This window comes from Pongo abelii, chromosome 1, assembly GCF_028885655.2.
Source record: "Pongo abelii isolate AG06213 chromosome 1, NHGRI_mPonAbe1-v2.0_pri, whole genome shotgun sequence".
In the NCBI taxonomy this organism is placed as follows: domain Eukaryota; kingdom Metazoa; phylum Chordata; class Mammalia; order Primates; family Hominidae; genus Pongo; species Pongo abelii.
Window position 1 is genome coordinate 70,526,160 of NC_071985.2, and position 16,065 is coordinate 70,542,224.

At 41.7% G+C, this 16,065-nt stretch overlaps 1 protein-coding gene across 13 annotated transcripts in view; it reads right to left on the bottom strand.

The window, feature by feature from the left end:
* Positions 1 to 16,065, bottom strand: part of AXDND1 (axonemal dynein light chain domain containing 1) — a 198,564-nt gene that overhangs the window by 147,303 nt on the left and 35,196 nt on the right. For all 13 annotated transcript variants that reach the window (XR_008523274.2, XR_010137562.1, XM_054550597.2 and 10 more), the window contains one exon: positions 2,662 to 2,782. Coding sequence is in view for 11 of the 13 variants with exons in the window: in XM_054550597.2 (XP_054406572.1) it covers positions 2,662 to 2,782 (121 nt within the window). In the remaining 2 variants the exon portion in view is untranslated. The remainder of the gene's footprint in view (positions 1 to 2,661; positions 2,783 to 16,065) is intronic.

A 16,065-nucleotide genomic window follows, 5' to 3' on the forward strand; every position in this document is an offset into this window, starting at 1 on the left:
TTAAAAAGTAAAAAAAAAAAACAGATGTTGGTGAGGATGCAGAGAAGAGGGAACACTTATATACTGTGGTGGGAATGTAAATTAGTTCAACCCCTATGGAAAACAGCATGGAGATATCTCAAAGAACTAAAAATGGAACTACTATTTGACCCAGCAATCCCACTAGTGGTTATATACCCAAAGGAAAAGAAATCATTTAATCAAAAAGACACCTGCACTCATTTGTTTATTCCAGCACTATTTACAGTAGCAAAGTCATGGAATCAACCGAACTGTCCATCAATGATTAATTGGATAAAGAAAATGTGGTATATACCATGGACTATTATGCAGCCATAAAAGAGAATGAAACCATGTGCTTTGAAGCAACTTGGATGGAGCTGAAGGCAATTATATCTTAAGTGAAAAAACTCAGAAACAGAAAATCAAATACTGCATATTCTCACTTGTAAGTGAGAACTAAACAATGGGTATACATGGACACCAGGATGAAAATAATAGACACTGGTGACTCCAAAAGTGGGGAGGGTAGGAAAGGACCAACAGTTGAGAATTTACCTATTGGATACAATGTTCACTATTTGGGTGATGGGCTCGCTGGAAGCCCAAACCTTATGATTTACACAATATATCCATGTAGCTATCCTGCACATGTACCCCTGAATCTAAGATAAAATTTAAAATGAATTAATTAATAAAATAAATATAAACAGTTAATGTGGATATGTTTATTACCCTGATTGTCATGAGGGTATCATGAGTGTATGTAAATGTTCAATGTCAAATTGAATATATTAAACATGTGTGGATTTGTTTTTTTCTGTATATCAATTGTACTTCAATAAAGGTGTTAAAAACAATGTAATATGTTAATAAAGTAAAAGTAAATCAAGATGTAGTAATCTCAATTGACACAGAAAATATATTTGACTAAACACAGCACCTATTTATGATTAAACTCTAAACAAATGAAAAATTGAAGGGAACTTCCACAACCCAATAAAGGGTATATATGAAAGCCTACAGTAAATATTGTACTTAATGGTGAAAGCAGAATGTCTTCCCCATAAGACTGAGAACAGGAATATTCACTTTTACCACTTCTATTCAACAATGTACTGGGGATTTTTGCTAAAGAAATCAGTGGTAAAAAAAATTTTTAAAGAGATTTTGCTGCTTCCTATAAGTAGTTATATCTCTTGATCTTATTTGCATGTTATTACTGAATTAGGACCTCCGGTGATAGCAGAAATCCTTTCTCCTCTCTTGAATGGAAATGCCTCTAGCATGTCCCCAGTAATGATCTAGATTTCTAATAATTACCTCTAGTAAGTAAATGAACTTTCCTAAATAACAAGTCTTGATTCCACCATCTAGTGTATTAGCTTTCTCTCTAGCTTTAGGACACTTGACAGGGATGCCTTCTACATTTTCTTCCAAATAACTGACAAACTACTACATGTGGCAGGGTTAATACTGAGCTCTAATGCAGCTGTATTAATGCATTAATGCAGTATATCTCCATGGAGAATGCTGTGACCTGCCACCAGTAGACCAGTGAACCAATTTAACTGAACTCATTTTTTAATCTTTTGAGGATCAAAATTCACTGTACCTAGAAGTCCCAGTTGTCAGAATAGGCAACCAACAAGTAAACATTTTAGAAATATAGAATATTGTATGACTTTGCTGTTTCCCTAAAGTATTACTATAATGGTCCACAGGGTACCATATTTCAATTCATTTGTCATCTTGTGTACCAAGGTAACAGAATCAGAGAGTGGGTCAGCCACAGTGGCTCATGCATGTAATCCCAGCACTTTGAGAGGTTGAGGCAGGAGGATGATTTAAGCCTAGGAGTTCAAGACTATCCAGGGCAACATAGAGAAACCCCATCTCTACAAAAAATTAAAAATTAGCCAGGAGTGGTGGTGCACACCTGTAATCCCAGCTACTCAAGAGGCTGAGGTGGGAGAATTGCTTGAGCCCAGGAAGTCAAGGTTACAGTAAGCTGTGATTGCACCACTCACCACTACACTCCAGCCTGGGCAACAGAGTGAGACCCTGTTTGTTTTTTAAAAAAAGAGAATCAGAGTGTGATATCCAGTGATCCAAATATGGTCACCTTGTATGAAGAGATAAGAACCACCTGTCCTACTTTATTAGTAGTATAAATTAAAGTTGAAAATTTTAACATGTTCCCAAACAACAGAAAAAGAACACTTGTTCATATTTCATAGATTCTGTCCTTAAAAAAAAAAGACCCCTTAATTGTGTAATAGCTACGTACCCAACAAATGCAAGAATAAAAAGAAGAAATTCAACTTTTCCTTTTCAAAGCCCACAAAAGTTACATTATACATCAATAAATATACATCCTCATTTTTTTGAGTCTTTGTCTAGATTATTGAAAACTGCAAAACGGGCCGGGTGTGGCAGCTCATGCCTATAATCCCAGCTACTCAAGAGGCTGAGGCAGGAGAATTGCTTGAACCCAAGAGTCAGAGGTTGCAGTGAGCCGAGATCACATCACTGAACTCCAGCCTAAGCAACAGAGTGAGTAAGACTCTTTCAAAACAAAAAAAACCCACAAATTTTAAAACTGTAGAATGAATCTTTAGCCAAAAAAGAAGTGTGAGTTGTGAATCCAGATGAACTAACCTTCAGGGCCAATTCATATGTGGCTGAGCTCCAGATATCTCTTTCTGCCACTAACTGCTTCATATCATTGTCCATCCTTTCTCTTTGTAATGTATATAAGTCATGATATTCTTCTACCATTCTATAAAAACAATTAAGAAACAGCTTCATTTAATTCATACTAATAATATAGACACATATATTTTTTAAAAAAGAAATTTGTTTTAGAATAGGTAATGTGTTCCTTTAAAACTCTTCATAAGGTAATTATGGTATAATTGCTGAACGTATTGATAACACATATACAGTGAAATAGAAGAAAAATACTCACATTTAATTTATAAATCTTATAAAAGTCTTAATGAAAGTAAAAATCTCATATATTGTTCCTTGCTCTAAACACTTTTCATCTTATTCTTTATTTTTCCACTAGAATTCTGACATGATATTCCAATGGTATAATAACACCATATCTAATGAAAAATTCAGCATACAAGTAACAATAACCTAACAGTTTTATTGTCAAAGTTTGCTCACAGACCTAAGATTCTTTATGAAAGGTACAAAGCCCAATAATTGTGAGCCACTAAAATTTTTAATTATACATAATTAGTACAAGATTAAAGAAAATTGTCCCTTACCCTTTAAACCTTAAATAAAGCAGCTTTTTCTTAACTATTGTTTCTTTATGTCCACCAGAACATATCTTTTTCCTTCTAATTTACACTGAAGCTTCATTTAAAATTAAAAGACCTCCTGGCTGGGTGCAGTGGCTCACGCCAGTAATCCCAACACTTTGGGAGGCCGAGGCAGGTAGATCACCTGAGGTCAGGAATTTGAGACCAGCCTGGCCAACGTGGTGAAACCTCGTCTCTACAAATACAAAAATTAGCCAGGTGTGGTGGCGCGTGCCTGTAGTTCCAGCTACTTGGGAGGCTGAGGCAGGAGAATTGCTTGAACACAGAGGGCAGAGGTTGCAGAGAGCCGAGATTGCGCCACTGCACTCCAGATTGGGCGACAGAAAAATTAAAAGACCTCCTGAAGTAAATACAAACATAGAAGTTATAACGCAACAAGTAGCATTTCACAAATCTTTTGAAACACTTCCTCCCAAGGACTTTGCAATAAGAATTAAAGGCCACTGAAGTAGAATTCTTCTAGTCTTGGAGGCTTTCATTTGTTCAAAATAATAGAAAAAACTTATACAGGTGAATACACACGTACAAATTCACTGAGGTATACCCTTAAGATTTGTGCACTTTATTGACTAAAAATTAGACCTCAATTATCAAAAGAGAATTAATGACCCTAATTTAACAGCAAAAGCAAAAAATCCAGAAACAATCTCAGTGTCCAACAACAAAAGAGTAGACAGATAAAAATAGAATGTAGTTCTATGATTTAAAAAAAAAAAACACTGTAGATAATTAAACATCATCATATTTTTTGTTTGTTTGTTTTTTGTTTTTTTGAGACAGAGTTTCACTCTTGTCCCCCAGGCTGGAGTGCAATGGCGCAATCTCGGCTCACTGCAACCTCCACGCCTGGCTAATTTTTGTATTTTTGGTAGAGACAGGGTTTCACCATGTTGGCCAGGCTGGTCTCAAACTCCTGACCTCAAGTGATCCGCCCGCCTCAGCCTCCCAGGGGTGCTGGGATTACAGGCATGAGCCACTGTAGCTGGCTAAACATCATATTCTTAATACTTTGGTACATGGGAAATTTCTTCATGTTATAATACAAAATGAAAAAACCAAAATGCTAAAATTATAAAATGTTTGATCTCATTTTTATTAAAAAAAAATACATAAAGTTCTAGCTAATTTGGCAAGTGAAAGAAATAAAGGGCATCCAAATTAGAAAGATAGAAGTCAAATTGTTCCTGTTTGCATACAGCAAGATCTTGTATATTTTTTTAAAAACCCCTAAAAGTGGCACCAAAAAACTCTTAGAATTGATATACAAATTCAGTAAAGTTGCAGGATACAAAATCTACATACAAAAATCAGTAGTGTTTCTATACACCAACAATGAACCAGTAGGAAAGAAATCAAGAAAGCCATCCCATTCATAATAGCTACCAAAAAAGAACATCTAGGAATAAATTTAATCAAGGAAGTGAAAAATATGTACAAGAAAAACTACAAAACACTGATGAAAGAAATTGAAGAGGACACAAATAAACTGAAAGCCATACCATACTAGTGGATCAGAAGAATTCATATGATTAAAATGAATATATTGCCCAAGCAATCTACAAATTCAATGCAACCCCTATCAAAATACCAATGTCATTTTTGGCAAAAAAAAAAAAAAAGAAAGAAAAGAAAACACACTTTAAGAGTCAAGGCAGGTGGATTCCTTGAACCCAGGAGTTTGAGACCAGCCTTGGCAACATAGTAAGACCAATTTCAGGGAAAAAAAAAATTTTACCCAGGCACCAGGCACTCTAGTGTGTACCTGTAGTCTAGCTACTCAGTAGGCTGATGTGTAAGGATTGCTTGAGCATTGAGGTCAAGGCTGCAGTGAGCCATGATCATGCAACTGCACTCCAGCCTGGATGATACAGTGAACCCCATCTCTATAAAGAATTTTTCATAAAATTATCCAGGTTTGGTGGCTCATGCCTGTAATCTTAGCACTTTGGGAGGCCAAGGCAGGATCACTTAAGGTCAGGAGTTCAAGACCAGCCTGGCCAACATGGCGAAAACCCATCTTTACTAAAAGTACAAAAATTCACCAGGTGTGATGGCATGTGCCTGTAGTCCCAACTACTTGGGAGGCTGAGGCAGGAGAATAGCTTGAACCCAGAAGGCAGTGGTTGTAGTGAGCTGAAATCACACCAGAACACTCCAGCCTGGCAACAGAGCGAGATTCTGTCTCAAAAAAAAAAAAAAGAATTTTTCATAAAATTGGAAAAAAATGATGATTAAATAATATGCACAGATAGCAAAGTAAGAACATAAGAAACATGAAAAAATAATTATCTAGTAACAAATCTCAACAGAAAGGAAATTTATAAAATGTCTGAAAAAGATTTCAAAATAATGATATTAAAGAAACCCAGTGAGATACAAGACACACAGATAAAGAACACAAATAAATCAGGAAAACAATCCATGATCTGCATGAGAAACTCAACAGAGACAGGTATCATAAAAAGGAATGAAACAAAAACCCTGGAACTGAAGAATTCAATAAATGTAATAAAAAAATACATTTGACAGCTTCAACAATAGACTATATCAATTAGAAGAAGGAATTTCTGACCTTGAAGACAGGTCTTTTGAAAAAACCTAGTCAGACTTTAAAAAGGAGAGAGAGAAATGAATTGAAAACAATGAAGAAAGCTTATGTGGATATATGGGACACCATAGAGTGACCAAATTTTTTTTAATCTAGGGAGTTTCAGAAAGAGAAAAGATGGACAAAGACATAGAAAACCTATTTAATAAACTAATAGCTTGAAAATTCCCAAATCTTGCAAGAGATAAAGACATCCAGAAACAGGAAGCTCAAAGATCCCCAAGACAGTCAACCCACAAAGATATTTTCTAAGGCATATTATAGTCAAACTGTCAAAAGTCAGAGACAAAGGGAGAATTCTAAAAACAGCAAGAGAAAACCATCAAGTTACACATAAGGGAATCCACATTAGACTAATGGATTTCTCAGCAGAAACTTTAAGCCAGGAAAGAATTGAATGATATATTCAAAATACTGAAAGGAAAAAAAGAGGCTGGGCGCAGTGTTTCATGCCTGTAATCCCAACGCTTTGGGAGGCCAATGCAGGCAGATCACGAGGTCAGGAGATCGAGACCATCCTGGCCAACATGGTGAAACCTCGTCTCTACTAAAATACAAAAATTAGCCGGTCATGGTGGCACGCGCCTGTAGTCTCGGCTACTCGGGAGGCTGAGGCAGGGGAACCGCTTGAACCAGGGAAACGGAAGTTGTAGTGAGCTGAGATCATACCACTACACTCCAGTCTGGTGATAGAGCAAGACTCCATCTCGGAAAAAAAAAAAAAAAGGAAAAAAAAACCTGCTAGCCAGGAATTCTGTACCTAGCAAAGCCATCCTTCAAAAGCTAAGGACAAAAGAAGCCTTTCTCAGGTAAGCAAAAACTGAGGAAATTCATCACCACTAGACCAGCCTGAAGGGAGTCCTATATTTAGAAACAAAATGACAATATCTACCATCATGCAAACACATCAACGTAAAAAAACTCACTGGTAGAGCAGAAACAAAAAAGAGAAAGGGAAAGGATTCAAATGTTACCACTACAGAAAACCACCAAACAGCAATGATAAACAATAAAATAAGAAGAAAGGCTCTCCCTCTCCCTCCCCCTCCCCCTCCCTCTCCCCTTTCTTCGGTCTCCCTCTCCTTCTTTTTTCGGTCTCCCTCTGTTGCCGAAGCTGGACTGTACTGCCGTGATCTCGGCTCGCTGCAACCTCCCTGCCTCGGGCTCCTGTGACTCTCCTGCCTCGGCCTGCCGGGTGCCTGGGATTGCAGGCACGTGCTGCCACGCCTGAATGGTTTTTGTATTTTTGGTGGAGACGGGGTTTCGCCGTGTTGACCGGGCTGGTCTCCAGCTCCTGGCCTCGAGTGATCTGCCTGCCTCAGCCTCCCGAGGTGCTGGGATTGCAGACGGAGTCTCGCTCACTCAATGCTCAATGGTGCTCAGGCTGGAGTGCAGTGGCGTGATCTCGGCTCGCTACAACCTCCACCTACCAGCCTCCTGCCTTGGCCTCTTAAAGTGCTAAGATTACAGCCTCTGCCCCGATACCACCCCGTCTAGGAAGTGAGGAGCGTCTCTGCCTGGCCGCCCATTGTCTGGGATGTGAGGAGCCCCTCTGCCCGGCCGCCCCATCTGGGAAGTGAGGAGCGCCTTTGCCCCGCTGCCATCCCGTATAGGAAGTGAGGAGCGTCTCTGCCCGGCCGCCCATCGTCTGGGATGTGAGGAGCGCCTCTGCCCGGCTGCCACCCCGTCTGGGAGGAAGTGAGGAGCGCCTCTGCCCAGTTGCCCAACATCTGGGAAGTGAGGAGCGTCTCTGTCTGGCCGCCCCGTCTGGGAGGTGAGGAGTACCTCTGCCTGGCCGCCCCGTCTGGGAAGTGAGGAGCCCCTCTGCCCGCCCGCCCCGTCTGGGAAGTGAGGAGCGCCTCTGCCCGGCCGTCCCATCTGGGAAGTGAGGAGTGCCTCTGCCCGGCTGCCACCCCGTCTGGGAGGAAGTGAGGAGCACCTCTGCCCGGCTGCCCCGTCTGGGAGATGAGGAGCACCTCTGCCCGGCCGCCCCGTCTGGGAGGTGAGGAGCTCCTCTGCCTGGCCGCCACCGCGTCTGGGAGGAAGTGAGGAGCGCCTCTGCCCGGCTGCCCCATCTGGGAAGTGAGGAGCGCCTCTGCCCGGCCGCCACCCCATATGGGAAGTGAGGAGTGCCTTTGCCTGGCCACCCCGTCTGGGAGGTGAGGAGCACCTCTGCTCGGCCGCCCCGTCTGGGAGGTGAGGAGTGCCTCTGCCCGGCCACCACCCCGTCTGGGAGGAAGTGAGGAGCACCTCTGCCCGGCTACCCCCTCTGGGAGATGAGGAGCACCTCTGCCCGGCCACCACCCCGTATGGGAAGTGAGGAGCGCCTCTGCCCGGCCGCCCCGTCTGGGAGATGAGGAGCACCTCTGCCCAGCCGCCCCGTCTGGGAGGTGAGGAGCGCCTCTGCCCGGCCGCCACCCCGTCTGGGAGGAAGTGAGGAGCACCTCTGCCCGGCCGCCCCGTCTGGGAAGTGAGGAGCACCTCTGCCCGGCTACCCCTTCTGGGAAGTGAGGAGTGCCTCTGCCTGGCCGCCACCCCGTCTGGGAGGAAGTGAGGAGCGCCTCTGCCTGGCCGCCCCATCTGGAAAGTGAGGAGCGCCTCTGCCCAGCCGCCACACCATCTGGGAAGTGAGGAGCGCCTCTGCCTGGCCGCCCCGTCTGGGAGGTGAGGAGCGCCTCTGCCCGGCCGCCCAGTCTGGGAAGTGAGGAGCGCCTCTGCCCGGCCGCCCTGTCTGGGAGGTGAGGAGCGCCTCTGCCTGGCCGCCACCCCATCTGGGAGGAAGTGAGGAGCGTCTCTGCCCGGCCGCCCCGTCTGGGAAGTGAGGAGCGCCTCTGCCCGGCCGCCCGGTCTGGGAAGTGAAGAACGCCTCTGCCCGGCCGCCCCCTCTGGGAAGTGAGGAGCGCCTCTGCCCGCTGCCCCATCTGGGAGGTGAGGAGCGCCTCTGCCTGGCTGCCACCCCGTCTGGGAGGAAGTGAGGAGCGCCTCTGCCGGGCCACCCCATCTGGGAGGTGAGGAGCGTCTCTGCCCGGCTGCCCCGTCTGGGAGGTGAGGAGCGCCTCTGCCCGGCCACCCTGTCTGGGAGGTGAGGAGCGCCTCTGCCCGGCTGCCCTGTCTGGGAGGTGTACCCAACAGCTCCGAAGAGACAGCGACCATAGGGAGCGGGCCATGAGGACGATGGCGGTTTTGTTGAAGAGAAGGGGGGGAAGTGTGGGGAAAGGAAGGAGAGATCAGATTGTTGCTGTGTCTGTGTAGAAAGAGGTGGGCATAGGAGACTCCATTTTGTTCTGACTAGGAGAAATTCTTCTGCCTTGGGATGCTGTTGATCTATGGCCTTTCCCCCAGCCCCGTGCTCTCTGAAACATGTGCTGTGTCAACTCAGGGTTAAATGGATTAAGGGCGGTGCAAGATGTGCTTTGTTAAACAGATGCTTGAAGGCAGCATGCTCTTTAAGAGTCATCACCACTCCCTAATCTCAAGTACCCAGGGGCACAAACACTGCAGAAGGCTGCAGGGACCTCTGCCTAGGAAAACCAGAGAACTTTGTTCATGTGTTTATCTCCTGACCTTCTCTCCACTATTATCCTATGACCCTCCCATATCCCCCTCTCCGAGAAACACCCAAGAATGATCAATAAATACTTCATAAATCAAATTTAAAAAAAAGAAAAAAAAAGAAGAAAGGAGAAAAAGCTATACAAAATAATCAGAATATAATTAACAAAATGACAGGAATAAGTCCTCACCTATCAATAATAACCTTGAATATAAAAGAATTAAATTCCCCCATGTAAAAGATATACATTGGCTGAATGGATATAAAAATGCAACCTAAACATATGCTGCCTCCAAAAAACTCACTTCACTTGCAAAAACATATATAGCCTAAAAGTGAAGAGATAGAAAAAGACACTCTATGCAGACAGAAACCAAAGCAAGCAGGAGTACCTATACTTACATCAGATAAATCAGAATTTAAGTCAAAATCTATAAAAAGAGACAAAGAAGTTCATTATATGAAGATAAAGGGATCAATTCAGGAAAACGATATAACAACTCTAAATATATGTGCACCCAACCCTGGAGCACCCAGATGTATAAAGCAAACATTAGATCTAAAGAGACAGATGGAAGCTAAGACAGTAATAGTTGGGGCCTTCAAAACCCTACACACAGCATTCAAAAGATCATCTAGACAGAAAGTTAACAAACATTGGATTTAAGCAACACTTAGAACAAATGGACATTACAGGAATTTACAGAATATTTTATCCAACATCTGCAGAATACACATTCTTCTCATCAGCACATGGCACACTCTCCACAAGTGACCATATGTTAGGCCACAAAATAAGTCTCAACACATATTTGAAAATTGGAAACATTACCAAGTATCTTCTCGGACCACAATGAAGTAAAACTAGAAATTAATAACAAGAGAAACTTTGGAAACTGTACAAATATGTGAAAGTTAAACGACATGCTCCTGAATGATCACTGGGTCAGTAAATACATTAAGAATAAAATTTTTAAATGTCTTGAAACAAATGAAGCACAAGGCCTATGGGATAATGCAAAAGTAGTGCTAAGAGGGAAGTTCATATTAATAGACACCTATATCAAAACAGCAGAAAGATTTCAAATAAACAACCTAATGATGTACCTCCAGGAACTAGAAAAGATAGAAAAAACAAAACCCAAAATTAGTAGAAAAAAAGAAATAATGAATGTCAGAGCAGAAATAAATGAGAGAAACTAAAAAACTACAAAATAACAAAATAAAAAGTTAATTTTTTGAAAAAATAAATAAAATCAATAAACTTCTAGCTAGACTACCCAAGAAAAAAAGAGAGATGACTCAAGCAAATAAAATCAGAAACAAACAAAAAGAGATATAACTGATACCAATGAAATACAATCATGAACAACAATCCACTAACAAATTGGAATACCTAGAAGAAACTAGATATACTCCTGAACACATACCACCTACAAAATTGAAACAGAAAACCTGAACAGACCAATAATGAGTAACAAGATTGAATCAGTAATTAAAAGTCTCCCAAAGAGTGTAAATTAGTTCAACCATTATGGAAGACGATGTGGCGTTTCCTCAAGGATCTGGAACCAGAAATACCTTTGACCTAGTAATCCCATTACTGGGTAGATACAAAAAGGATTACAAATCATTCTGCTATGAAGACACATGCACACGCATGTTTACTGCAGCACTATTTACAATAGCAAAGATTTGGAACCAACCCAAATGTCCATGAATGATAGACTGAATAAAGAAAATGTGGCACATATACACCATGGAATACTAGGCAGCCATAAAAAAGGATGAGTTCATGTCCTTTGCAGGGACATAGATGAAGCTGGAAACTACCATTCTCAGCAAACTAACACAAGAACAGAAAACCAAACACCACATGTTCTCATTCATAAGTGGGAGTTCAACAATGAAAACACATGGACACAGGAAGGGGAACATCACACATCGGGCCTGTTGGGGGCTGGGGGGCAACGGGAGAGAGAGCATTAGGACAAATACCTAATGCATGCGGGACTTAAAACCTAGATGATGGGTTGATGCAGCAAACCACCATGGCACATATATACCTATGTAACAAACCTGCACGTTCTGCACATATATCCCAGAACTTAAAGTATAATTTAAAAAAAAAAAAGTCTCCCAACAAAGCAAAGCCCAAGACCAAATGGCTTTACTGATGAATTGTACACAACTTAGAAAGAATAAACACCAATTCTTCTCAAATGATTCCAAAAAATTGAAGAGGAGGGAATTCTTCTTAACTGATTCTGCAAGGCCAACATTATTTTGATACCAAAACCAGACAAAGACACAACAACAAAAAAGAAAACTATAGACCAATATCATGGATGAACATAGATGCAAAAATCCCAACAAAATACTAACAAAGCAAATCCAACAACATATCAAAAAGATAATACGCCATGATTAGGTGGGATTTATCCTGGAGATGCAAGGAGTTTGTTCAATAAACATATTTGAACATTTTTTGGAGACTTGTGACAACTTGAAAAAGCTCAGCCAGGTGTGGTGGCTCATGCCTGTAATCCCAGCACTTTGGGAGGGCGAGGCAGGGGGATCACCTGAGGTCAGGAGTTTGAGACCAGCCTGGCCAACACGGTGAAACCTCATCTCTACTAAAAATACAAAAATTAACTGGGCATGGTGGCGGATGCCTGTACTCCCAGCTACTCAGGAGGCTGAGGCGGGAGAACTGCTTGAACCCAGGAGGCAGAGGTTGCAGTGAGCCAAGATTGCGCCACTGCACTCCAGCTTGGGCAACAGAGTGAGACTCCATCTCAAAAAAAAAAAAAAAAAAAAAAAAAAGACAAAGAAAAAGCTCACAGATGAACACAGCCTAGAAATATCAAAAAATGAAGAAAAGTTAGCAATGTCATGAATAGATAAAATACATGTAGATACTGGTCTATTTTATCATTTACTACCATAAAATGTACACTAATCTATTATAAAAAGCTAAAATTTATCAAAACTTACACAAACACTTACAGACCATACATGGCACATTCATAGTCAAGAGAAATGTAAACAAATGTACAGGTACAGTATTAATCATCGTTGAATAAAATTAAGTATAGTACATAATGTATTACTGTAATACTTCTGTAGCCACCTTCTGCTGCTATTGCAGTGAGCTGAAATATCCACTTAAAACACGATGTAGGCCAGGGGCAGTGGCTCATGCCTGTAATCTCAGCACTTTGGGATGCTGAGGCAGCAGGATCACATGAGGTCAGGAGTAGTTCCAGACCAGCCTGGCCAACATGGCAATACCCTGTCTCTACTAAAAATACAAAAATTAGCCGGGCGTGGTGGCACATGCCTGTAATCTCAGCTATTCAGGAGGCTGAGGTAGGAGAATCACTTGAACTCAGGAGGTGGAGGCTGCAGTGAGCCAAGATTGCACCACTGCACTCCAGCCTGGGCGACAGAGTGAGACTCTGTCTCAAAAAATAAAGTACCATATAATGTAATCACTGCATGAGTAGCTTGTCTCTCCAGTCAATTGTGTATTGCAGTAAAAAGTGATCTCTCCCAATTTTCATGTAATTTTCATCATGTTTAGTACAGTAACATAAACCTTGAATAACACCATGGTACCTATACGAAGTGTCAGTAGTGATGCTGAAAGTACAACCAAGAAGCAGAGAAGAGTCATGATGTCACAAGAAAAATTAAATGCTTGATATGTACTGTAGATTCAGGTCTGCAGTTGTGGTTACCCACCATTTCCAACAGACAAATTCGTCTTGTAAATAGATGATGTAAATGTACAATATCAATGAATACAGTACAGTACTACAAATGTATTTTCTCTTCTTTATGATTTTCTTAGTATTTTCTTTTCCCTAGCTTACTTTGTTGTAAGAATACATTATATAATATATATATAACATGCAAAATATGTGTTAATTGACTGTTTATCAGTAAGGTTTCCAGCCAACCATAGAATATTAGTGATTAAGTTTTGGGGACATCAAAAGTTATATGTAGGTTTTTGACTATGTGGGTTTCAGTGTCTCTAACCCCTGCATCGTTCAACAGTTGACTGTATACTGAAAGACACTGTTTCAAGTAAGATTAACTGATCCATTGTGACAAATGCTGCTAGCAAGGCAAGTGAAATGAGAATTGATCATTGGATTTAGCAATATGAAGATCATAGGTGACTTTGTCAAGCGCCATTTAGTGGCATGGTAGGGATGAGACACAAGTGATAATGGCAAGAGAAGAAACAATGAAGACAATGAGTATGACAACTCTTTGTAGAGATTTCCTGTAAGGAGACCATAGGAGGAAGGGAATGTGTAGTTCTAAGAGACCTGGGACATTTTTGTTTGTGTTTTTTGTTTTTAAGATGGGAGTAATTATAGCATATTTGCATACTGATAGGATTAATCAGCTAGAGAGGGAAAAATTAATGATGCAAAAAAGAGAAGGAACGTTTGCTGAAAGTTTCTCAAGTAAGTAACAGGGGATATAAAAGTATACAAACAAGAGATTGGCCTTAGAAAGGAGCAGACTATAGTTAACAAAAGGGAAAACAAAATATATAAGCACAGATGCAGGTGGGTGGATAGATGTGGGGGTGACAACTTAAGTTCTCTTCTGTTTGCTTCTACTTCTTAGAAAGCAAGATCATCAGCTTATAAAGAGGGTGGAAAGGTAAGATTGAAAGTATAAGGATAGAAGACTAAGTATAGAAGTCACCTCAAAAAACAAGAAAGTTATACTACAGAAAAAAGTAGTATATAGAGTAGGCAAAAATTGAATAAAGTATCTCATGTTACGTATTAGTCCATTTTCATGCTGCTGATAAAGACATACCCAAGACAGGGTGATTTTTTTTTTTTTTTTTTTGAGAGGGAGTCTGGCTCTGTTGCCAGGCTGGAGTGCATGATGTCGGCTCACCGCAACCTCCGCCTCCCAGGTTCAAGCGATTCTCCTGCCTCAGCCTCTTGAGTAGCTGGGACTGCAGGCGCATGCCACCACGCCCAGTTAATTTTTGTATTTTTAGCAGACATGGGGTTTCACCACGTTGGCCAGGATGGTCTCTCTCTCTTAACCTCGTGATCCGCCTGCTTCAGCCTCCCAAAGTGCTGGGATTACAGGCGTGAGCCACTTTGCCCGGCCCCGAGACTGAATAATTTATAAAAGAAAAGAGGTTTAATGTACTCACAGTTCCACGTGGCTGGGGAGGCCTCACAATCATGGTGGAAGGTGAAAGGCCCCTCTTACATAGCAGCAGGCAAAGAGAGAATGAAAGCCAAGCAAAAGGGGTTTCCCCTTATAAAACAATCAGGTCTCGTGAGACTTACTACCCCGAGAACAGTACAGGGAAACCACCCCCACGATTCAATTACTTCCCCCCAGGTCCTTCCCACAACACGTGGGAATTATGGGAGCTAAAATTTAAGATGAGCTTTGGGTGGGGACACAGCCAAACCGTATTATGCTAGTAAAGAATAAAATAGAATAAAAGTAAAAATACATTTCTGAACTTAGATTTTAGGCACATTTGGTTTTTCTTGACATTTAAAAAATTCAATCGCTCTTCAATCAATTTTTTAGAAAGCACAGGAATAGGCTGTATTAAAAGAGATATAAAACAAGATGTAATGTGTGTTCTTAGATTGGATACTGGTTTGGCTAACCCAACTGTGAAATATATTTTGGAAAAACTTGGGAAAATTTTAATATCTAGCTAATCTATGAAGTAAAAATTTACTGAAATAGGCAGACATTCTTTTTTTTTTTTTTTTTTTGAGATGGAGTTTTGTTCTTGTTGCCCAGGCTGAAGCACAATGGCACAACCTCAGCTCACCACAATCTCTGCCTCCCAGGTTCAAGCGATTCTCCTGCCTCAGCCTCCCAAGTAGCTGGGATTACAGGCATGTGGCACCACACCCGGCTAATTTTGTATTTTTAGTAGAGAAAGGGTTTCTCCATGTTGGTCAGGCTGGTCTCGAACTCCCGACCTCAGGTGATCCACCCACTTTGACCTCCCAAAGGGCTGGGATTACAGGTGTGAGCAACCGCGCCTGGCCGTAGACATTCTTTTTATCATTTGTTTGTTTGTGTGTCTTTTTTTTTTGTTTTGAGACGAGTCTCGCTCTGTCACCCAGGCTGGAGTGCAATGGCGTGATCTCAGCTCACTGCAAGCTCTGCCTCCCGGGTTCACGCCATTCTCCTGCCTCAGCCTCCCAAGTAGCTGGGACTACAGGCACCCACCACCGCACCCAGCTAATTTTTTTTGTATTTTCAGTAGAGACTGAAAAAGGGTTTCACTGTGTTAGCCAGGATGGTCTCGATCTCCTGACCTCGTGATCTGCCCACCTTGGCCTCCCAAAGTGCTGGGATTACAGGCGTGAGCCACCACACCCAGCTATCTTCTCTTTTTTTATTTTTATTTTTTATTTCTTTCCTAATTTTTAAATTTTATTTTTCCATAAGTTATTGGGGCACAGGTGGTATCTGGTTACATGAGTAAGTTCTTTAGTGGTGATTTGTGAGATTTTGGTGCACCCATCACCCAAGCAGTATAC